Source organism: Narcine bancroftii, chromosome 11, assembly GCF_036971445.1.
Source record: "Narcine bancroftii isolate sNarBan1 chromosome 11, sNarBan1.hap1, whole genome shotgun sequence".
NCBI lineage: Eukaryota > Metazoa > Chordata > Chondrichthyes > Torpediniformes > Narcinidae > Narcine > Narcine bancroftii.
Window position 1 is genome coordinate 84727193 of NC_091479.1, and position 24801 is coordinate 84751993.

At 39.3% G+C, this 24801-nt stretch overlaps 1 protein-coding gene across 7 annotated transcripts in view; it reads right to left on the reverse strand.

The window, feature by feature from the left end:
• The window catches only part of LOC138746060 (dedicator of cytokinesis protein 4-like), a 282285-nt gene that overhangs the window by 37536 nt on the left and 219948 nt on the right, over positions 1 to 24801 (reverse strand). For all 7 annotated transcript variants that reach the window (XR_011346681.1, XM_069903813.1, XM_069903812.1 and 4 more), the window contains exons 39-43: positions 17994 to 18135; positions 11039 to 11205; positions 10782 to 10868; positions 10464 to 10640; positions 4365 to 4448 (exon numbers count right to left, since the gene is read on the reverse strand). Coding sequence is in view for 6 of the 7 variants with exons in the window: in XM_069903813.1 (XP_069759914.1) it covers positions 4365 to 4448; positions 10464 to 10640; positions 10782 to 10868; positions 11039 to 11205; positions 17994 to 18135 (657 nt within the window). In the remaining variant the exon portion in view is untranslated. The remainder of the gene's footprint in view (positions 1 to 4364; positions 4449 to 10463; positions 10641 to 10781; positions 10869 to 11038; positions 11206 to 17993; positions 18136 to 24801) is intronic.

Consider the following 24801-nt stretch of genomic DNA (forward strand, 5'->3'; position numbering starts at 1 on the left):
AAAGAGAAGGAGACACTTTAAGGGAGTCACCCCAAATGCAAGCGGCATCAACTAAGACTTCATCCTGTGTGACGCCACTGCTGTTTCATACAACTATATTCAAACAGCTGCTACAAGCAAACCACCACAAAGGCACTCAGCTGGTTGAATGTTTGCTCTCCTCTTCACCAAAGGTTTGTATTATTTCAGAGAACATTTATCTTCACAATTTTAAACTTGTTTTTTTTCCCTATTATTTTGTTCTTTATTTTTAATTTATTTTCCTCAGTTTTTTTCCCAGTTCCTTGAATCCCAAATACCTGGGGGTTTAATGTATGTAGTTTATTGAGGATGATCTGAGTGACAATGATTGTAACACGTGGTAGATTTTGGAGGACTAGCAGATACGAGATTGCAGATGCTGGATTCTGGAAAATATAAACTGCTAAAGGAACGCAGCAAGTTAGGCAGCATTTATGGAGGGAAAGTTTTAGGTCAAGATGCCACATCATGACTGATGCACGCACAAATACTCCTCATCCACAGGGAGGGTTAACTTAGTGCATAATACCCACATGAATCTTGTGCACTGCAATATCAAGATGGTCCAGTTCTAGAAGTTGTTTTTGCCTTAAGAATGTATGTCAGATTTCAGATTTATTGTCAGAGTACATACAACCCTGAGATTCTTTTTCCTGTGGGCAAGTCAGAATTACAAATGTAAACAAACCGAATGTGCAAAATAGAGAGAATAAAAAGAAATCTATAAAGTGCACAAATAAGAGTCCTTAAATGTCCTGATTGAGTTTGTTGTTGAGGAGTCTGATGGTGGAGGGGGAGCAGCTGTCCCTTAACCCGGTGGTGCGAGTCTTGTGGCAGCTATACCTCTTTCCTGATGGCAGCAGTGATAACAGAGGGTATGCTGGGTGGTGTGGATCCTTGATGATTGCTGCTGCAGTCTGACAACAGTGTTCTCTGCAAATGTTCTCAAGAGTGGGGAGGGTTTTGCCTGTGATGTCTTGGGCCATGTCCACTCCATTTTGGAGGGCTTTATGCTCAGGGGTATTTGTGTCCCCAAACCAGACCATGATGCACCTGGTCAGCACACTTTCCACCATACATCTATAAAAATTTGCCAGGGCTTCTGGTGTCATACCAAACCTCCACAAACTCCTGAGGAAGTAGAGGCACTGATGTGCTTAATGCTTGGATCCAGGAAAGATCCTCTGAGATAGTGACTCTAAGGAACTTAAATTTGATCACCTTCGCCACCTCTGATCCCTCAATGATCATCTCTGGCTTTCCCTTCCTGAAGTCAACAATCAGCACATTCCTTTTGAAAACGTTGAGTGCAAGGTTGTTGTTGGTGCACAATTCAGCCAAGTTTTCAATCTCCCTCCTGCATGCTGACTCATCACCTTCCTTTAATCAACCCAATACCGTGGGGTCCTCAGCAAATTTGTCGATGATGTTATTGTCGTACCGAGCCACACAGTCATGGGTGAAAACTGAGTAGAGCAGGGGGCTAAGACACAGTCCTGTGGTGTTCCAATACAGATGGAGATTGTGGAGAGATGTTCTTACAAATCCTCACTGATTGTGGTCTGGAAGTGAGAAAATCCATGATCCAATGACACAGTGGGGTGTTGAGTCTCAAGTCTCAGAGTTTCCTGATCCGTTTTAGAGGGGACGACGCTGTTAAATTCCAAACTGTAGTTGATAAAGATCATCCTGTTGAATGCATCTTTACTGGCCAGATGTTCCAGGGCTTTGTGTACACCCAGTGAGATGGCATCCGTCATAGACCTGTTGGTATGATAGACGAATTGGAACATATCCGTGCCACCGCTCAGACAGGAGCTGGTATTTTTCCTTTCGAAACACTTCACCACCATCGATGTAAATGCTACTGGTCGATAGCCATTAAAGCAAGTTACTACACTCTTCTTGGAAACAGGTGAGTACCACTCCCTGCTGAAGATATCTGTGAATACATAGGTAGGTTGTTCTGCACAGATTTTTAATACTCAGCTGTGTACTCCATCCGGGCCAGATGCTTTCCTTGGATCCATTCTCCTGAAGGCACACAGGCGCGCGCGCACAGGCACACACGCACGCGCACACACGCACGCGCACACACACACACACACACACACACACACACACACACACACACACACACACACACACATCATCCTCAGGTACAGATAGGATGGGATAATCAGGGTATGTGGGTGTGCAGGGGGTGGTTTTTCACCGTTACAGTCATCAAATCAGGCCTAGAACACATCGAGTTCCTCTGGGAGCGAAGCTTTCATCTAATTTTGTGTAAAATTAACTGAGGAAACCTTTGTCAGATTAATTATTCAAATGATGGACAATTTGACAGAAAAAAACAAAAGCATAATATTAATTGAAAAATTAGAAAAATTGCAGGTACTGTGAATCGAAATAAAAGATGCCAAATCTTCCATCCGAAACATTAATCATGCTTCTCTCCCTATAAAAGTAGCCTGGCCAATGTTTTTATACTGTTATTTTTGTTCTCCTGTCTCTTGAAGCTTGTCTGAATCCTGTGTTACGCAATGGAATATTGAAAAGAATAATTACATTCAGAGCTCATGGAGTAGAGTGTGTTTTTTAATGTCACACTATTTACTCATGTCTTCTTAAAGTTCCTTTGAATGTTTTCTGTACTCAAAGCATTTTGCTTTTCAAATAATTTAGCTTCACTGAAAAGGAGAGATTATCAACTTATTTAAGGCACACACCAATACATTAAATTCAGGGGGTATAATGGAATGGAGAGATCAGGTCATGCCCACTCTGGTCTCCCATATAAAAGCTTGCTTCTAATAGTTTGAAGGAAGATACACCTGGCTGGCAAAATATACTTCTACTAACTGTATGGCAGTTTTTCTCTAACTGGAACATTACCTTCTCTTACAAAAAGACTGTTGGACAAAGAGGGATAGGGGTAGGATTATATGAATGCATGCTGACACAAACTACCAAATAACTTTGCATTCCTATTTTTGATGTCTAAGATGACAATTGACTGCATTGCATTTGGAAATCAAATTGGAGGAATGTAGGACATAAACTGAAAGGTGGTGTTCTATTGAATAGTACTTTGTGTTAGTCTGCAGCTTGACTAGCTTGTCTTTTATACAATTTAAGCTCCTCACTGATATTCATAGAGGATATTGCAAGCTCCACTGGCCTGTTTGAGTCTTTGCCACATTTTATTCCAGTGCAATAAAGTTTAAACTTGTTGTAGTAATTGATACAAGAGGTGATCAGATTTTTAAAAATTTTATTTACATCATGATGGAAGCCGATTCCGACCATTTGAACCCATGCCGTCCAATTACACCCAAATTTACCTCCAACTCCATAATGTTTTGGAAGGTGAAAAGGACCAGAACACCAGGGGAAAAGCCAAGCAGACATGGGGAGAAGGTACAAACTCCGGGTCGCAGACACTGTAATAGCGTCGTGCTGACCACTACACTAACCATGCTTTTCATAGAGTAGTTAAGAATATACGTTATTATAGTGGGTTGGGAGAGAGAATAAGGATGCCATTTTTCAGTTTCTAAAGGGCATGAGAAAATTGGATGGGTTTTTAACCAACATTCTAAGTTTGTTGGTAATTTTTGTGATGCCACCTTTTAGATGTATTATTATTTAATCAACAAATTAAAATTTCTAGCTGCTGTGGAAAAATTTGTAGAGGCTCCAGATTATTTCACCGCTACATTAAGTGCTCAAAGAATTGTGTCCATTGATGGATGTATGGCAGATCTCCCACATCTTATCGTCACAGGGAGGAGGGATTTAGCTTCTCATGTAACTTGGCCACAGGATTATTTTAGTTAAGATCAGACATTAGCACATATTATGATTTAGCTTATTGTAGAGATGACGGGTGGAAAAAAATTAGTTGCTGTTGGTTCATGGCATCGATCCTTTTGACAGACAGGATAAGCACGATTGAATTCAATGCTATTTTCTCACAGTACCTGAAATGGTCTCGTGTTTGACAAATTTAAAACACTCCTTTAACACCTGCATAGATACTACAGTAACACAAGTGGTGAAAAAAACAATACAAGATTATGTCATTGTAAACATTTTTAAAAATTTAAAATTGTGGTAGGAAGAGATGGCTAAAAACCTTAAGTTAATTGAAGAGCAGAAAAAAAACAAACATATTTACTTGTTGAAAACAGTCATGCTAGCTGAATAATCTTCCCATATCTAATTTACAATCAGTTTCTTTTTAAAATATGGGTCATTCTTGTATTCTCCCTTGGATTTAATTATATCCATTATCTGTTGGTAATGAATGCTTGTATTTTGAGAACATGCATCTGTATTACCTGTTCAAACATAAGCTCCCTCAACCGAGAGATTTTCTCCCCATCTTCAGGGTGGTTGAGAATGTAGTCCTTTACAAAGAATGCCTGCAATAGAAGAGTCACATATCTTCAATGTTAACATGATTTAGCAAGCTCTTCTTATTACCCTCCCTGAACTTGCAATCGAGTTTAGAAGATATTTGCATTTTGGCAATATTGAATGTAGTTGTTGGTTTAAATTAAATTTGAAAAATTATTTGTGAAACGGCTAGAAATACAAGGATTCCAGTTCCAGCATGAGGGAGGAAATGCAAGAAAACAAATTATGCAAATTAGACACAATTAGATAGTGAAGGATCTTCATGAATCCGACAACCTATAATTATGGATAGGCAGTGAGGTTAGAAGGTTGAATCTGTCTGTAACCAACTGAATATTTTAATAAACCCTGTACTGAGCATATTTAATTGGATTTAAAAGAAAAAACAATTTCCCTTCACTCTACCAACAATTTTCCCAACCAATGGATTGCAATATGTTTTAAAAGGTGCTTGACATGTCCTTCATTCTCCCAAAGTGCCAATTATTCCCACATATTTTACAGAACTATGGCATGCAATTTCTACCCAAGCCTGATCTGTCTTCACCTTCTACTTCTCAGCACAAATCACTGAAGTAAAGAAGGCATCTCAACCACCACTACATGCAATACTCTCAGCTATTTCAATACCAAAAAACTGCAAATGCTGGAAATCTGAAACAAAAAGAAAATTCGGCAACTACTCAGCAGGTCGAGGTGCATTCTTGGGAAGAGAAACAGCATTGATGTTTTAGGTCAAAAAACAAAATCTGTTTGACCAGTTTTTCTTCACGTGCCTGCTGAACACACAGTATTTTCCATTTTTGCCTCAGCCAGGGCTGGCACCAAGGGAGGCACTCACAGGTATTGCCCCTCCAAATGAGATATTGTGACCCCCCCCCCCACCACATTAGCATTGCTGGTCTCTACGCGATATAAGCAGCGTTTCTGTCTTTTAATTATACATTGGAGGGAGGGGGAAATGTGATGGCAGTAACGCACAGAAGAAGCTCATTGTAGGTAGATAGGCACCCCCACCCCTTGCTGAGAGAGTTTTAAAACATCAGATTGTACCTCCCCCCCCCCCCCCCCCCGCCAACCACCACTGCGGTTACCTGATGCCCCTGATTATACTTGTTCGGACGCTGACACTGGTCTCAGCTCATTCAATACCTTGCCTTCTGGCCATGTGTAACCAGGCAATTCACTTTGCAACAATTTAAATCCATGTTTCTACCCTTCAATTGCACTCAAGGTCATCCAACACAGATTTATACGCATGTAATAGTTGAATTTTGTGGAGCAATATTTAGGGTAAAATTTAGGGGGTCGACTATTACACACATTATTTTCGACTGTGTTAAGTAACTCTGTTGTTTGGGGTGCCGGGAACTCAATTGAGCAGGCAGATGGCCAGAACCAGGTGGCAAGTCCACATATGGGGCGTCGGGTGCTCAAATGGTTGGGTGGGTGGCTGGGGCCGAGGTGAGAGTTCACAATTGGGGCATCGAGAGCTTGGATGGTGGGCACCCAGGGCCTAGGCAAGGGATGGGGTCGGGGCATCGGCAGCTTGGCTTGGTGGGTGGGGCCAAAATAAAGGGAGTGGATTGGTATCAAATATGACACGCATGTATACAGTAGTTGAAAAGATGGTTCTCTCTCCTTTCTTTCCATTTTCTTCCAGATAATCAAGTTATTACAGGTCCTGTTTCTCCGGAAGGATACAGAGAACAAACTGCATTCAAAATTGTGAAAAGTAATGAATGGCAGGGGAGGCACGGTGGTTGGAAGATAAATATGAATTATTCAGATCACATACAAACCAATGTAACCTGACTTTATTACAGCTGACCAGTTGAAACCTTTATCCATGTGTTGATTACCTTAGAGTAACAATTTCAATGTTCTTTTTGTATCTTTCCTCTGAGCTCTCCAAATCTATGTCCTGAACTGCCCCAGAAATGTTTGTCAGGGTGATAAGCTGCAAAGATTAGGAGACAGTGGAGCATTTGGCAATTTTATACAATAATAAAAATTATAAAGTAGGATAATTCTGTGGACTTTTTGCATAGCACCCTTGCATATTAAAATTGGGTTTGTGGAGAAATTGAAGGAGGCAAAATTATAAATGTCAAATGGCTCATTTGAAAAGCGAAATGTGACAGAGGATTCAGAAACTAGTGGAATTATATATTCAAAAGGCAAATGGAACAAGTCCAGAGAACTGCAGACCAGTTAATTTCATTACAGATAGCAGAATCCTATCAAAGATTGGAAAAATTGGAAAGTGAAAATTTAATTTAAAAAATGTTTTCATGACTTTTAAAATGTTTCAGAAGGTCAAATATGAATTCTTTCAAGGAAGGAAAAATGGACAAAGGTAATGCCACAGATTTCAAAAGGCTTCCGAAAAAGTGGTATGTTAGAACCACATCCACCAAAGATAGGAGAGACTTGGCATTAAGGCTAGTTTACAAGACTTGCTAAAAGTGAATAAAAAACCCCTCCACGGTGTTGAGCCTTGATGATCACTGCAGACATTAAAAAAAATACAGATGCTGGAATTGAAAGCACCAAAGTAGGGGCACCATTAAGTAGAGGGATGTGGTAGAAAGGGGAAAATATTGACATAATTCATGGAGACATTGAGAAACAAAGAATGGAAATGTAATTAACAAATTCAGTCCAGACTAATTGACACCTTGCTTGGAAGAAAATGGTGGATACATATTCTTTGGAAAATGCATGTAAATAAAGCCAATGTGCTGTGTGATTTAGAGTTATTGACATAGATTCCCTGTTCATGACTCTTTTTAATGCTATGTTCCTTAAAATAAACCATTAACCAAGCTTCTGAGTGCATGTTCTAATATCTTTACTCTGGTTTTATGTGAAATAATGTTTGATCTGTGATTATCCTTAAGTTGTTTTACTACAATAAAGATACAATACAAATTCATTGTTCTAATTCAGTCAGCACACAGCATTAACCAGTTTACCACTTGGCATTTTGACGGTGCTTCTAATTCCAATGTCCTTGTGTAAGTTGTGGATGGCTGCAGTCAATTTGCTGTGTACAACCCATAAATGACATTGAGGACACCTCAGCAATCCAGGAAAAATGACAAATCATCCCCACGTGCAATAAACAAAGCTCAAGGCACTTAAGCAATGAATAATTTCTTCCATCCGCTCTAATAATTCGAGTGCCATTCACATTTGGTTACAAATGTGTTCATGCATCTTGCTGCAATAGGGAGGAGCACAAAAGCTGATGAGCTGGCAATTATTTTGTGCCAAAAATGCACAATACAACTCTGCTATTTTAAAATCTGAGAAATATTATTTATTTACCACAATTGATTTCACAAGAACCAAAGAATTTTAAGAATATGCAAAAATCGCCTGTTCGGCAAATATTGAACTCAGATGAATGATACTTCCATTGCTTGACTTAACTATAACCGTGGAGGTACGATTAGCATAGAGCTAAGCACAACACTGTTACAGCGTCAATGATCGGGAACGGGATTCAAATCCTGCACTATAAGGAGTACGTTCTCCCTGTGTCTGCATGGATTTTCTCTGGGGGCTCCAAATTCTCCCACTGTTCAAAACATATGGGGAATTGCAGGTCACTTGGGTAGATTGGGCTAGTGGGCCAAAAGGGCCCGTTACCATGCTTGATGTCTAAATTTTACTTTTTTTAAAAAAAACTTTCAATTTGCCCGTGATTCTCAGAACTGCTCATCATTTCACCATCACGTTGGGATTTTTTTTTGCCACAGCAATATCACATAATAATTTACAAATGACATAATTAAAGTAAAATCAACAGAAGGTAGGTTGAAACAGAGATCAGTGCTGGGCCCAATATACAAAATGATTTGGATTTCCTGATGACACCAAATTGAATGGAAAAGCAACTTGAACAGAGCAGACAGGGGTAAGTCGATGAAGTGAGTGGACAAGGGGTTTCATAGTAGGTGAAGCCCTATCGCAACTTGACCAGCTATCACGGAACAATTTCCATCTCCTTTGGAGACTCTGTGACTGCTCCCATCATTGCTAGACTCAAAATCAGCCTATTACCTCCATTCCAGATAAATGCAGGCATTATGTGACCACATGCAGGAAGATTTATCCATACGATAAGGATGGTTCGTGTACCAGCAAGGATAGAGGCTTCGTTAAGCAACAGAAGGGAGAGAGCTGGGATCAATGGGCATTTTATTCCGATTGGCAGTGGTGAACAGGGCGCCACAACTGTTCACAATATACATTAACAATTTGGAAAATGTGACCAAGTGTTGCAAATCTCAATTTGCTCAAGACACTAAATTGAATAGAATAGCAAATCTGCCCCGAGCTATATATTGGTTAAGTGAATGGCAAGGGTATTGTGCATGTGAGATCATCCATCCACTATTTTTGGAAAGAAAAATAGTAGATTGGACTAATATTTAAATGGTGAAAGATTGCAGCATGTTATCATGCCAAGATAATGGAATGGGAAGGCTTGTGTGTGAATCCCAAAATGTTAGTTAGTCCAGATGACAAATTGATGCTGGGCTTCATTGCTAGGTTTCAATTGACGAGCAGCGAGGTTCTGCTGCAACTGTAGAGGGTGGTGGTAAAGCAGCTTCTGGAGTACGTGCGCAGTCCTGGCCTCCTTAGATGAGAAAGGATACACTACATTTAGAGGTGGTACAACCCCTTACAGATAACACCAGATTCGAACCTGGGTCGCTGGTGCTGTAATACTGTTGCGCTAATAATTAGCAAATTTAGCAGAAACTATATGTTGAGCAAATTTCCCCACTATTTCATTAGTAACTTCTCAATTATGAGGCACAGCCTTTAAAATCCTACCCAGAGGGGCTAATTTTTGGAACCAATAACACTTTGCTGGATGAGATTACCACAAACAGCTCAAGCAGAGCGGTGGAGAGAGAGAAAAAAAATATTGAATTGACATTTCAGACAAGGATGTTCCATCAGCATGAGAAAAATGAGAAATCAAATGTGTTTCAAGATGCAGAAAGGAGAAGGTGGAGGAAACATCTGAGATTGACAAACATTGTCACAATGACTATTACCTCAAAAATCACAAATTGGACCAAGGTTATACAGAAATAATTTAAAATAATGAATTTAAACAGAGATGCAGCCACATTCTTTAAAAAAAGGATGATTTACTTGTAATTATTCAAATAAATAATATTAATTTAATACTAATACCCCCAGTATCTGCCAACTATGGGGATTGGTAGATGCCGGATAAGTGAATTTTCCACTTGCTTGGATTGCATATTGCGTGGATTGACAAACTAACTGGGGGGGGCATTTTTAAACTTACATTTTTTTACCTATTTATTTTCCACTTATTTTTTGCCATTTGCTTGAGGCTTGAATTCCAGATAATGGGGAGATTATTATATTAAGCAATATCTATAATTTTCCCTCATCCCAGTACCCCACAAATTTTCTCAGCGAACCAACACTTCACATACACTTCATTTGCATTTGGTCTCATGGTTAGATATGCTACAATCGTCAGGAACTACTATTAACAATTTTAGTAGTACACCTCCCTTCCCCAAACTTTCTCCTTCACAAATGTAGAACATCCTATTTTAATTTGTTACATTTCCATCAAGTTCTGTACCAGTTCCAACGGCCAGTTTGTCAAGTAACTGTTACCTTTATCTTTGGACAGTATTCTATCGTAAACATTCTCCCTGTCCTTCTCCGTGTTGAGACTGGCTCGACACCTGTCGAAATAGCCTTTTCTCTCTCAGCACTGTGTATGCTTAATTTATTGAATCAGGCTCAGAACTTTTAAGAATTACATTACAAACTTGTTCTGGTTGCTTTCGAATATGCGAAGTTCCAAAGTTTATGGAACAAAGGGGTGGTTGATAAAATGAAGAAGATAACCATTCAGGCAGTTTTCCCACATATAAAGAATGGACATTTGTTATCTTGTTTATTTCCTCAAACTGCATGAGTCCTCTTGTTTCTAATCCTTTCTAACTTACCTCCTGATATCTGGCAAGACCTCCATTCACTGCTGCATCGATGACACCATTGAGACACATGGTGAGAGGATTTATATTCTGCATCTGCCTTGACTGACACTGGGTGATTAAGGTTCGGAGTTGTTGGTTCTTGTTCTCCAGCACCTCAATTGCGTTTTCAAGTGGACTCATTTCAACCTAGAAACAGATTTTCTATAATAATTAAATGAGCTTTTTACAAAGAACATTAAGATTAAGAGGATCTGAGAAGAACTTAAGCAACTTTATTACTGTTCACCATAATTAAGGCAATAAATTTCCAAAAGACACTGAACTCACCACTTCCCGTCGATCCACTTCAAACCAACGAGAGATACCTGGTAAACTCTGAACTAATGTTAACGTTGTCCGCTCAACCCATAAACTCTAACAAGAAATGAGAGGCAGAGAGACAAGTCTTGTAATCAATTATACAATCCATTATATTTTGCATTTAGCCTTTAATATTAAATTAATAAACAAGGAATCAAGCATTAATCTCAGTGAAACCATATCAGTATTGGACATCTTGGATGTTTTCATGTGTAAGGACATACCTTGAATTCATTTTCTTTGTCTTTGATACCTTTGTGAAATGGTCTGTCATATCGGAACCTCCAGATATTGTTGACCCTATAAAAACTCTTAATGTGATCAGGTATAGCTTCTTTCTGCAGTATCTCATGATTCTCAGGAATGGGAATTACTGCATAAATCTGCAAATCTGCATTTTTTTGTTTAAGAAAATAATTTATTCTTTGTTCACGATACAGAAATAAAAATATACTGTACTGAAATTGCAAACTTAATGTTCAAAACAGTGGTTGGTGCCTTTAAAGCACCAGCAATTGGGACCAGGATTCAAATCCCGTACTGTTTGTAAATAGTTTGAACATTCTCCCCGTGTCTGCGTGGGTTTTCCCCGGGGGCTCTGGTTTCCTCCCACCACTCAAAATGTACCGGGGGTGTAGGTAAATAGTGTGTAAATTGGGCGGAACGGACTTAACAGCTGAAATGGTGCTGTATGTTTAAATTTAAATAAATGTACTGCAAATCAAAACAGGATATTTTCAAAATGCACAGCCTGTCCAGCTGTTGAGATTTTGACAGAAGTCATTAAAATCATGTTTCACTATTAGTTAAATCATCCATCTTTAAAGGAAGGCTGCAAAATATTTGCCATTTAATTAACATCTAAGAAGGAGAATTTATAACATATATCACTAAGTATTGAGAGGGAAATATTTCAAGACAGATGGCAAGAGAAATGGAGAGATTTTGATAAGGATTTTCCAGTAACACAAAAGGAAACATGGTCCTGAGTTGTGAAAATAAAGGGAATGGATTCAGAGAACAGAAGATTTTTTTTTAGCTGAAATCAAGCCACAATAGAATTTACAGATGAATTCAATGATTTTAAATATAATATTTTGAGAACCATGAGAAAGTTTTCAGAAATTATGTCGTACAGAATAATCATGCCAGAAGGTGAACAAGTTGAGGGATGTCTTCAATGAAATTTCTTCTCTAACTTATCAACTTTTTGAGTTTTTGCCAATTTAATCATACTTAATTCAACCAAATGGGAGTCTGTTACTTAAAAGTGTATAAAATTTCCAACATTGACTGGGTTCATCACACCAGTTGGATCAAGTTTGCTGCCTCCAACAGATAAACTCAGATTTATATTCCTCTGCCGATCAACAACTTCAATAGCACAATCTTCTCAGGGATAGTCAGCATGGTTTTATGAGGGGCAGGTTGTGCCTCACGGGCCTAATCGAGTTTTTTTTTTAGGAAGTGACAGAATAAATTGATGAAGGGAGGGCAGTTGATGTGGTGCTTTTGGACTTGGTAAGACATTTGGTAAGGCACCAGGATCCCCATGGTTGATATTAATGAGGCATGTGATCCATGGAACTTTGGCAAAATGGATTCAGAATTGACTTGTCTGTAGAAAGCAAAAAAAAAAAGCAGATGGAATGCATCCTGCCTGGAGGTCCCGGAGTTCCACAGGGATCTGTTTTGGGATACCTGTTCTTTGTGATTTTTACAAATGACCTGGACAAAGAAGTGGAAGGATGGGTCAGTAAGTTTGCAGATGTCAACAAGGTTGGCAGTGTGGTGGATAATGCAGAAGGTTATAGGTTACCGAAGGATATAGTCATGATGCAGAGTTGAGCAGAGAAGTGGCAAATGGAGTTCATTTGGGATGAGTGAGGAGATGCATTTTGGAAGGTCAAACCTGAAGGCTGAGTACAGGGTTAATGGGAGGATCCTTTACATGGTGGAAGAACAGAGGGAACCTGGGGTTCAAGTCTATAGATATGTCAAGGTTGCCATGCAGGTTGATAGGGCAGTTAAGGCGGCTTAAGGTATGCCGGTATCATTAGTCGGGGGATCAAGTTTAAGAGCCATGAGGTAATATTGCAGCTCTATGAAACTCTGGTTAGATCAAATATGGAATATTGTGCTCAGTTCTGGTTGCTTCATTACAGGAAGAATGTGGAAGCTTTGGAGTGGGTGCAGAGAAGATTTACCAGGATGTTGTCTGGATTTGAGAATGTATTTTATGAGGCAAGATTAACAGCTAGGGCTTTTTTCTTTGGAGCAAAGAAGGACGAGAGATGACTTAACAGATGTCTACAAGATTAAGAGAGGTAAAGGCAGGTGGACAGCCAGCACTTTTCCCCCAGGTCAACTGTAGCAAATACCAGAGGACATATCGTATTTATAAAATGAAGTGTAGAAAGTTTAGCAGAGAAGGTCAGGAGTATGATGGGTTTTTTTGTTGCTGTTGGTGGTGTGTATTTTTTTTAAACATGGTGTCATGGGTGGAATTGAAGATTGGGGAACTGCAAACATGGACATAGAAAGAAAGCTGGGATTTTCAAAGCTCAGTTAAACATGTATTGAATCCATTCCAAGCCACCAAGAATGCTGGTTGAGTTGGGATGGAGGGATGTGAATTACTGCCACATTATCTCTTCCAAAAAGAGGGACAGTACTGGTCATGTCACTTCCACATCTTAAGTTTTGCAAAACGTTCCAGTTCTACTTGACCCATGAATGTAATTTTCATTGCACTCAACCCCCCCCCATTCAATGTTGCTCAAATTGCTATTGCTGACAAGAAATTTCCATCCTGAATCTTGGTTCATACTGAAATGAGCTTTCTTTTATCAGCTTGTTCTGTCAGCTGATAGGGAAGTATGCGGACTGGTATTAAAATGAAGAGATATAACCAGGAAGGTGAATGCATGACATTAGTACGATAATAGACATTTTCAGACCATGTCTGAAATGCATTGTTGGGGATGGTGGTGGAGGCTGGTACACTGGGGCATTTAAGAGACACATGGATGCTCAGGGTGGTGGTGGAGGCTAGTACACTGGGGCATTTAAGAGACACATGGATGCTCAGGGTGGTGGTGGAGGCTAGTACATTGGGGCATTTAAGAGACACATGGATGCTCAGGGTGGTGGTGGAGGCTAGTACACTGGGGCATTTAAGAGACACATGGATGCTCAGGGTGGTGGTGGAGGCTGGTACACTGGGGCTTTTAAGAGACACATGGATGCTCAGGGTGGTGGTGGAGGCTAGTACACTTGGGCATTTAAGAGACACATGGATGCTCAGGGTGGTGGTGGAGGCTAGTACACTGGAGTATTTAAGAGACACATGGATGCTCAGGGTGGTGGTGGAGGCTAGTACACTTGGGCATTTAAGAGACACATGGATGCTCAGGGTGGTGGTGGAGGCTAGTACACTGGGGCATTTAAGAGACACATGGATGCTCAGGGTGGTGGTGGAGGCTGGTACACTGGGGCTTTTAAGAGACACATGGATGCTCAGGGTGGTGGTGGAGGCTGGTACACTGGGGCTTTTAAGAGACACATGGATGCTCGAGGTGGTGGTGGAGGCTAGTACACTGGGGCATTTAAGAGACACATGGATGCTCAGGGTGGTGGTGGAGGCTGGTGCACTGGGGCTTTTAAGAGACACATGGATGCTCAGGGTGGTGGTGGAGGCTAGTACACTGGGGCTTTTAAGAGACACATGGATGCTCGAGGTGGTGGTGGAGGCACCACCTTTTAAGAGACATATGGATGCAAGAAAAATAGAAGGATGTGAGGCTGAGTAGGGTTTATTAGATTAGCAATACATCATGGGATGAAGTGACTGTGCTGTAACATTCTATGTTCTGTTTATTTCAAAGTTTAATGACACTTGGTTAACTAAATTAGTGGGCAGAGTCAATGACGAGTTCAAGTCACTACTCTCCTCAACTTCTCAATACTAACGTTCAGGGGAAAAGAGTCATTAAAAAAAAATTAAGAATTGATGGAACATGTTAATTCCATTTTACAAAGCATGAATGATATTCAGTCTGTTTCCATGCTATAAATACTGTAGGACTTTGCAATTACATGCCTTCATCAATAAATTGATATTCAGTTTGAGTTAAATAATCAATGAACAAATACTATAAATTATAATTAAAATTATACAAATAATTTGATTACAAAATTAATTTATCCATTAATCTTTGAGGACAATAGCAAAGTTAACTTGAAAACATGTTGTACATCTCTGGTTGCTGGAGCCTGAGGAATGCCAACATCATTATTCACTGTCAAACTGCTTTGTTTACAGGCCAATCCAAATCAAATTGTGTTCACTAGTTGTGAACTGTAACATTGGGAGAATTAAGGGGAAAATGTCTATTATCGTACTAAAGTCATGCATTCACCTTCCTGGTTATATCTCTTCATTTTAATACCAGTCCGCATACTTCCCTATTCCCTTGTCCCCATTAAAAGATCCAACCAACAATCCACTTCACCAAGCCTATGGCCAAGCTCAACAAGTTATTTCAACTCTAGTTTTTAATCCCATCTCCCAGAATATCTTTTAAGATGCTTCTCCTGATCCCTCAAGTTGACAGCCTAAACTTGCTTCCTGTGCTTACATTAGATGTTTTCCTTACAGTTCTCTTGTCATTACTCTTTTATGGATCCTGAAGTAAAGCTGAACATAGATCTCTCTGCCCCATCTCCAACCCTCTTGAATAATTCCCAAACCATACCCAGTAATCCACACGTTTGACTTGGATTTCTCCATCTGGCATACTTGCAAAACCTCAAAGCTGCACATGACACTGCTCATTGTTATAGTTCACTTTCACTTCTCATCTTCTTGCCTTCGATTTTGATCGGCCTATCAATCCATCTCCAATAGCTCACAAATGATCAAACTTACTGTTCCAGCCTCCTCTCTTCATTGGTAGCCATCCAATCAAAAATGGCCTCATTTCTTATAGCCACCAAATTATTGCTGGCATTACATAATATTTTGTCCTTTCTTCCTCCTTAATTCTCATTTATCTAACTCCTCTTGGAAATATCACGTTTCTACAATTACAACAAAGACGTCCAATTCTTTTCCTTGAATACTTGAACCTCACAACTGCCAAACTGTCTGTCCGAGTTTCAATACTCAATGTGCAGAAATCTTTGCTGATACTGAGCTAAACTGCTGATAAACTTTCATGATTGACCACATTCCAACCAAATTCCACCTTCTTGATTTATACAACGAGGGGTTTACTTCAACTAAAACGCTGATCTTTGGCTTTGTAATCTCTTGATTTAACTATATCAGAACATTTCTTGTATGTCTTTCTCATTCTATGTGCTAATAAACTTGAGATAATTGTTAATTCTGCTACCCAACTCCCAAATCTTCTTCAACCATCTGCAAAGCTCATTAAAATTACCATCCTTGTTCACAATCCATCCATCACCTTACCAACCTCTGAACTCCATCAGCTCGAGATCAACTGAAGATATTGGTACTTTTCAAAGTCTGGTTTTCTGATCATTCTCGAATGTACAGTAAATGCTGCCACTGGTAGGTTATGAGTTAAAGCTGTCAAGTTCCCAAATTTTAAATGCATTTCCTACTTGTCTCCTATATCTCACTTTTAGCATTAAGTGTTCCTGAAAAACATCTTGAAGGTTTTAATTGCCTGGCTCCAACTCTATATGCCTGTGTGACACACCTAGCAGCATTTGACAATGTCATCGGAACTATAAAATGACAGGCTGGTGTTCTCATTTACATTTCTCTGATTCCAAATCACAGAGATATAAATACCTATAGCCAAGGTGTTTGATGAGATAAGGGAGAGGAAAGCAAAGATAGGGGGTGGAGGTGGGTGGAAAGAGAAGAGTCCACAAACATACAGAAATCATAAATCTTATGTTAGAAATTACATCTCATGATGTGTCATTCAAACAGGAAGTGCCTGCCATCTGTTTTGCATTATTTATATTGCAAGGTTTGTAACGATTCACAGTTTAAGAACAGATCTGATGCACACTTTTAGTAAATAGAATAGAACTTAGCAATTATGATTCTATTTGAAAATTTTTTTAGCATTGGACAATGAATGAGTGAATACTTGATGCACAACCAGTGCACAATTGACTACAACTCTTTGAACAGGTTGTCAAATATCATTGTAATTGAAACATGATCTTGCACAATTTGGATCAAGTATTCTTGTAAACTATAATGATTATTGCAGAAATATCTGTCATATCCACATCCTCATTCTATTTGATTTTTATTCAGATATGGAATATATTAGAATATTTTCTACATGGAGGAGCTGGAAATTGATGGAAACACAAGATACAAGTGGGCTTGCAGAAGCTCTGCGTGCTTTGTTTTATAGAACACCACAGCACAGGTCCTTCAGCCCTCGATGTTGTGTCGACCCATATATTCCTTAAAAAAAAGTACTAAACCCATCCTACGCTGTAACCCTTTATTTTTCTTTCATCCATGTGCCTGTCTAAGAGTCTCTTAAATGCCCCCAATGTGTTTCAGCCTCCAAAGTCTAAATGATAATGTGCTGCATCTCTGTGAAGGCAAACATCAATAATGATATTTATCATTAGGCCAGAGTCTTTGATCAATTGAGTAAAAGGGCATTTGAAGATCAAGGCCATAGATATGGCCCAAAGCATGTGGGTCCCTTGGGAAACAGCAATCCTTTCTCTCCTAAAGGTTTCTAGGATTTTGGCTATCTAAAGCAGATACCTCAAGGAAGGACTCCAATACCATCTATATCAAACCATAAAAAATAATTGAATAAATAACCGAAAGACTGACTATGTCGTGATCATTTTTTTATGTTGCTTAAAAAAAGACTTCATAGGCTTCTGCAATCACATTATGTAATTTGAAAGGCTGTAGTGTTGGATTTCATTTTGAAATGCCGTAAAACATCATATAACCTTAAAGTACCCATTTGTAAGATGTTTCCTAAAATACCTTGTAGATGTATTTCCTCATATTTGTTTTCTGAGACCATCAAAGTCAGTGGAATTTAAAAATGTCTCCTTTACACACAGCAGTTGATAAAACTTATAACAGCTGGTTAGCACAGGATCCTTGCAGGTTCACCTGTGACCTATTCCTAGTAGCAGTTCTAAGGATACATTGTGCATCAGCCTGAAAAATCGTCTCTTCAGGCTGGTTAGCGTGCTGCATAGCAATTGCATGTGGGAACTCATTTAACATTCGCTGTTGGAAAGCTTCCAATCTCTCGTAATCATGTCCTCGACAAACAAACTCCTTGTTCTGTTGGGGGTAAAGGAAAAGGCAGTGGTTATCTGATTGGCATTTAACACAGGACAGCACATTCTAGGAATGTACACATTTTGTCACTGCTGTCTGACAGCAGACAGAGCTGTCTATATTAGATACTGGAGGAATTTATAAAAAAGGAAACAGGCAAGACGAGAGAGCAATTGACTGGACGTGGTTGTGGTAATTCCAATTGCAAAATAATCGGGAATCATCAATGCATTTCTACAATAACCTGCAAACAAAGACTGAAAATCCCAAAAATGTTTACTATTCTATTTTTGTACCAAATGACTCACTGATGGTTATAATTTCCACTCATTTAATAATAAGATTGTGCATGTACACTTAAAGCAGTCCTTTCCTGAAGCTCTGTCAGCATTTGCAAACTTTCCTGGCTAGTATTTACACTGAAAAATGAAAATGATACATGTTGCCCTTCAAACAACTGCAATCAGGTTGGAAAACTGACTAGTTCAAGTGAATCCATCATGAAATAGAGCAATGATTGGGCTGAGAGTGGCTGGTGAGGGAGGCAGTGGTGCAAAGAACCAGAGTATTGCATATGTCATTTCCACTGTATTACTGCCTTTGTCATAAGATTAAGGATCAGCACCTTTCATGAAGCAGCAGGAGGTGGCTTGGAACCCTCTACTTATTCCACAAATCATCTCTGGTGGCTACATTCCAAATGTAGGAACAAACTTCCTATAAATATAATTTGTCTTCTATACACACACACATACAGAAGAGACAAGATGGGACATAATGAGAAATTTTCATACATTTATATATACATATACACACACGAAAAGAAAATTTCTCTTTTCGAAATGTCCCATATTTTCTCGGTCCTCAGCAAAACAGTAGAGGATGTTGTCCTCCTCCTCCAGTGAGCTCTCTTCTGATCAGTCCCTGCATCTGCCCTTCATGGGGGTTGGTCACATGACTGACCCACTCCCGTGGCTTTACTTTCTGCTGGTCACACTGAACTATAAAGATAATCTTTAAAAAAAAACATTTAAATAAAAGGATCATTTTGAAAATTAGGATCAAAAGAATAAAATGTGCAAATGGCCCAACTTACAATATAATGAAATAAAATCCAAAATGTAAGCTACGACTGACATCAGAAAACTCTTCATGTCATTCTGCAGTATTCAGCAACTCACAAAGAGGTGACAAGTCAGGAAGCAGCTGCTCCAAAAAAAAAGTAAAAACTGATCTTTAATGCCACCTGTATTAGTGTAGCTTGAGAAAAGCTGAGGAGCCATTAAGTTACTGTTGTCTCTGTGGGAGTATGTATATCATGAAGAAATGCAAGCACCATATCATATGATTTTTGATAAATGTTGCATGTTCATTACCTTACATAAATGGTGTTACCTGCAGTTCTATCCTTGCTTTTTGCTTTTCCAACTATCTCCCAAAATAGCTGACAGATGTTACACTAGGAACATGTTCCAGATGTTGCTGATCAGGAAGAGGCAGGAAAATGATTAAGTGTGAAGTAACAGAGAGCTGGGTTCTCAAGGATTAATGAAGATGGCAATGGAAGACACGTCAGATGTGTTGGTGAGCCGAAAAAATGCAAGATATCTGCTCTGTCTATGGAATAAGAGCAATATTTCCTTGAGATCAAATAACATTGTTGAGGTCTGGAGAGAGGACACAGAACAGTTGAACAGTGCTATCTGCAAAAAGAGGATGCTATTGTTTTGGAAGCAGGCCAAAGATTAGTGGTAATTGGTTGTAAAAGCTTTGAGGCAGGATTTTAACTTGTCACCTTCAGAAAACAAGTTTGGCATGTATAAATAGATGCCAGAAACATTCAATGCAAGTATTTTCTCAGGCTAAACATTTTGGAATAAAGGTATAATTTTCAGTGTGTGCTGGGAGAATTTGCCTGCTGTACAGATTGCTGATGAGAACACTCAGACCATATGACACCAAGGCCTTGACATCGGAAAGGGATATCCAGGATGGGCTCGTAGGCTAGAATTAGCATGCAAAAATGTGAACCAGTTTCACAAGAAGCATGATGCTTGGGTACAAGTGACAGCCACAAGATCAATAGTGTCGATATGAGCACTTCACTCTTTGTCCTTTGCGTTATGCCACATGGATACAGAGAGTGACTTCAGCAGGTCATAAATATTGGAAAGACTGATACAATTATGATGGGTCGTTGTGACAGAGAGGTGCACCACAAATTTGGGAGTGTCAAAAAATTGATGGCATATTCAGCCATAAAACATAGGAGCAGAAGTGGGCTACCATTTAATCATGCGCTGACCCATTTCTCCCATAACCTTTGATGCCCTGGCTAATCAAGAACCTATCAATCTCTGCCTTAAATACATCCAATGACTTGACCTCCAACACTGAGTGTGGCAACAAATTCCACAGATTTACCACTCTCTGGCTGAAGAAATTGCTCCGTATCTTTGTCCTAAGTGGACATCCTTCAATCCTGAAGTTGTGCCCTCTTGACTCTCCCACCATGGGAAACAATCTTTTGACATCTACTCTGTATGTGCCTTTCAAATTTCAAAATGTTTCAATGAGATTCCCCCTTCGATCTCCTAAATTACAATGAGTACAGGCCAAAAGCTTTCAAATGCTCCTCATATGACAACCATTTCATTGCCAGAATCATCCTTGTGAACCTCCTCTGAACCCATGCCAATGTCAGTATATCCTTTCTAAAATGAGAAGCCCAAAACTATTCACAATACAAGTGAGGTCTCACCTTATATTCTACTCCTTTTGAAAGGAATGCCAGCATTGCATTTGCCTTCTTCTCCAGTGACTCAACATTCAAGTTTACCTTCTGGCTATCCTACACAAGGACTCACAGGTCCCTTTGCATCTGGGTATTTTCAATTTTCTCCCCATTTAAAAGAAGTTAGCCCTTTTATTTTCCTACCAAAGTGCAGGACCGTACACTTTCCAATGTTATATTTCATTTGCCACTTTTATGCCCTTTCTCCAAATCCAAGTCCTTCTGCATCCTGTTTTCTCAACACTACCTGCTCCTCCACTGACCTTCCTATCGTCTGAAAACAGGGCCCCAAAACTATTTATTCCATAATTCAAATCATTAATATACAACAGAAAAAGAAGTGGCCCCAAAACTGACCCAAGTAGAACGCCACTACCAATTGGCAGCCAACTAAAATATGATCATTCTATTTCAACCCTCTATTTCCTGCCAGTCAGCCAATGCTCCACCCACCTTAGCATGCTTGCTGATGCACTATGGGCTCTTGTTAAATAGCGTCATGTGTGACACCTTGTCAAAGGCCTTCTAAAAATACAGATGCACCACATCCACTGCATCTCCCTTATCCAGCCTGCTTGTCACTTCTTCAAAGAATTCCAATAAGTTTATCAAGCAATATTTTCCATTAAGGAAACAATTCTGGCTTTGGCTCATCTTGTCACGTGCCTCCAAATACTCTGTAATATCATCCTTGACAATAGACTCCAACATACTTCCAACCACTGATGTCAGGCCAACCGATCTAACTTCCTTCCTGCTGTCTCTCTGCCTTCTTGAATAGTGGGTTGACATTCACAATTTTCCAGTCCCCTGGGACTGTACCAGAATCTATTCATCCCTGAAAGATAATTACCAATGCCTCCACAATCTCCACCACTACTTCTTTCAGAATCCCAGGGTGCAATCCATCTGGTCTGAGTGACTTGTTCATTCTTCGACCATTCAGCTTTCTGAGCATCTTCTCCCTTGAAATCATAATAACACTCATTTCCCTTTCTGGTACCCTTTGACATATGGCACTGCTAATGTCTTCCACAGTGAAGACTAATGCAAATTACTCATTTTGTTCCCCTGCCATCTCCTTGTCCTCCATTTTTATTTCTCCAGCAAAATTTTCTGGTAGACCTTTGTCAACTCTCGCTTCTATTTTGTTGTTCATGTACTTGAAGCTTTTTGTATCCTCTTTGATAGTATTTGTTGTCCTACTTTCAAACATCATCTTTTCCCTCCTTGTGAGATTTTGAGTTAAATTCTGCAAATTTCTTAAAACTTCCAAAACCTCTATCTTCTCACAAATTTTTGTTTCCTTGAGTCTCCCCTCTTTTGGTCTGATGTTGCCTTTGACTTTCCTTATCAGCCACAGTTGTGAGATATTTTTCATTTGAATATTTCCTCTTTTTTTGGCATATATTCATCATGCATCTTCCTCATTTCTTGAAGAAGCTCCATTCATTGCTGCTCTGTTAACTTCCCCACCAGTGCCCTCTATTCCCATCCAGCATTTCACATTTGTCTAGATTAAACTCAGTTTGCTATTTTTCTGCCCATATTTCAAACTGCTTGATTTATCCTCCTGTATTCTTTAATAGCCCTCTACACCATCCACAACTCCATCAATCTTTGTATCATAGTTAAGATAAATAACATAACAAATAAGACTTTGTACAAAATTGCAACGCACCAAACTATTTTTTCACTCATCATATTCAAGATTTTTCTGTTTTTTTTTTAAAAAGAGACACACAGACATACACGACTTACATAAATTCACAATGCATTTATTTGTTTTGTTGTAGCGCCCTGTGCCTTGGGCCAACACAGGAAATGGCCGTCGAACGTGGTGACTGGAAAAACATGGGGGCTGAAACGCCCATTTCCATAGGCTGCCAGCAGAAAGGGGAAACTAGCCAATCATCGGTGGTGGACTGCAGGGGGCCCAATTGGGGCCTGGATATCTGAGGTAACCAATCAGCAGCTGGCCCACTCAAGCTACCCCCCCGATTGTGACGTGGCCAAGCTGACTATAAAAGGCAGAATAAGTGTGTGTGTGTGTATGTGTGCACATGTTAGGGCTATAACCAAGAGCTAATAGCGTAGCCGTAGCAACCTCGCTACACTGTGCCCCTTTGTCAGATCGCCTTCTGGAAATTAATTTGCTTCACTCAAAAGGAGAAAACAGTTTGCACAGAAGTTTGGTTTGCTAGGTTGTGTATAAACGTAAAATAGGATATTACCATGGTATGGTTAGCACAACACTATTACACAGTGCCACTGACCGAGGCTCCAATCCAGCACTTTGATGGCATGGGTTTCCTCTGAGTGCTCTGGTTTCATCCCACCCTCCAAAAATGTTCGGAGTTTGAAGGTTAATTAGTGCATTTGGGTTGCATGGGTTCATGGGTGGAAGGACCTTTAATTATGTTGTAGCTCTAAATTAAATTAAAATTACATAAAAAATATAAAATTGATATGTAATTGCTCTAAAATATGGTTGCCATGATTTACTATCTTTGAGATTGTAAAGTTTGGCATATGTATTTCAGAGTCCCTGCTTATCCATTAATATATTGACAGGTATATTATCTTGTTCAATTAATAACAAATAGTCAATATATTATCTGATAATAAAAAGACAATTTAAATTATTTTCATGTCATTTTGACCCTGCTCAATGACTACGAAAATCTTAAAGCTTTAAGTGGTCTGAAAGAATGATCTTTATTTATTTTAGATTCAAACCTCCAGTACCATGCAGTTTTTCCTCTGTCAAGAGATAACAAGCTGCCAGATCTGGGTTCAGAGCTGTTCTGCATGTCGCTGAGAGAAAATATGCCAAGGTTGTGTGCTATTTAATTATTGCAGAAAGGGATAAAAATCTAATTATTCTGGGTTATTTTATCACTTGAGAGTAATTGCTTTCTTCGACATCATGTCACCCGAAAACTTCAAGTAGGAAACCAGGAGGTTGGTTGCTTTCAATCGACCTGGCAGCCATTTGGTATACCCAAGGTTGAGAATGTGTCAGATCAAAGTTGTGGGATGCAATTTGATTGCTAAGTATTTGTTGTAGCATTGATTCACTGTAATTCTGTAAACTATTAATCAGATGAATTTGCATCATGTCCTGAAAAGTTTTTTTTTTCTTGAGCCGACAATGTTCTCTCTGGTTTTTGATTGCCAGAGGATGAAACAGTTTTGCACAGACGTGTCCTTTCAAATGCATCAGTGGGGCTCGGGCCTTGTAAAACTTTTTTCATGCTACTTCAGTTTGGATAATCTGAGAAGGGAATCATTTTGAACACCCAAAATTATGTTCTTTCAGAATGGCAGCAACCATCACAGCTGATCTTAGGGTTTGGGGGATGCTGGATCAAGGGAATTGCCTCAAATTCCATTTTGAAGTAGTTCCAAACCCATTAGCAGCAAGTGAGGGCACACCATTAAGAAAAGAATTATAAATCACAATTTCCTGTGTAATTTAAATCTATGTTTCCCATTTTCTGTGTTCAGGAGTTAAGAAAAATCAACTTAAAAAGCAGAACAAGTTAGAATTGTATTGTAAGATCATGTGGGAAAAATTGTGTCTCATGTCAAATTGGTCAAAGGATTTCCAGCCTGGGTTCAAGCTTTAGTGTTTGGGAAAATACTTACAAATCTTATCTTTCCTCACTGCCCCTGATTCTGCTACATATCCTACAAGTATTGCTTAGCCCACACATCATATTAATGCACCACTTCATCTATGCAGATAAATACTCAATTATTAAATGCCAAAACTCATCAATTGCTAACAAGAACTTTTAACAAATGAACCATTCGCTAAACTTTAATTACTAGCTTCACATAGTTACATGGTAAATTTTGCAAATGAACAG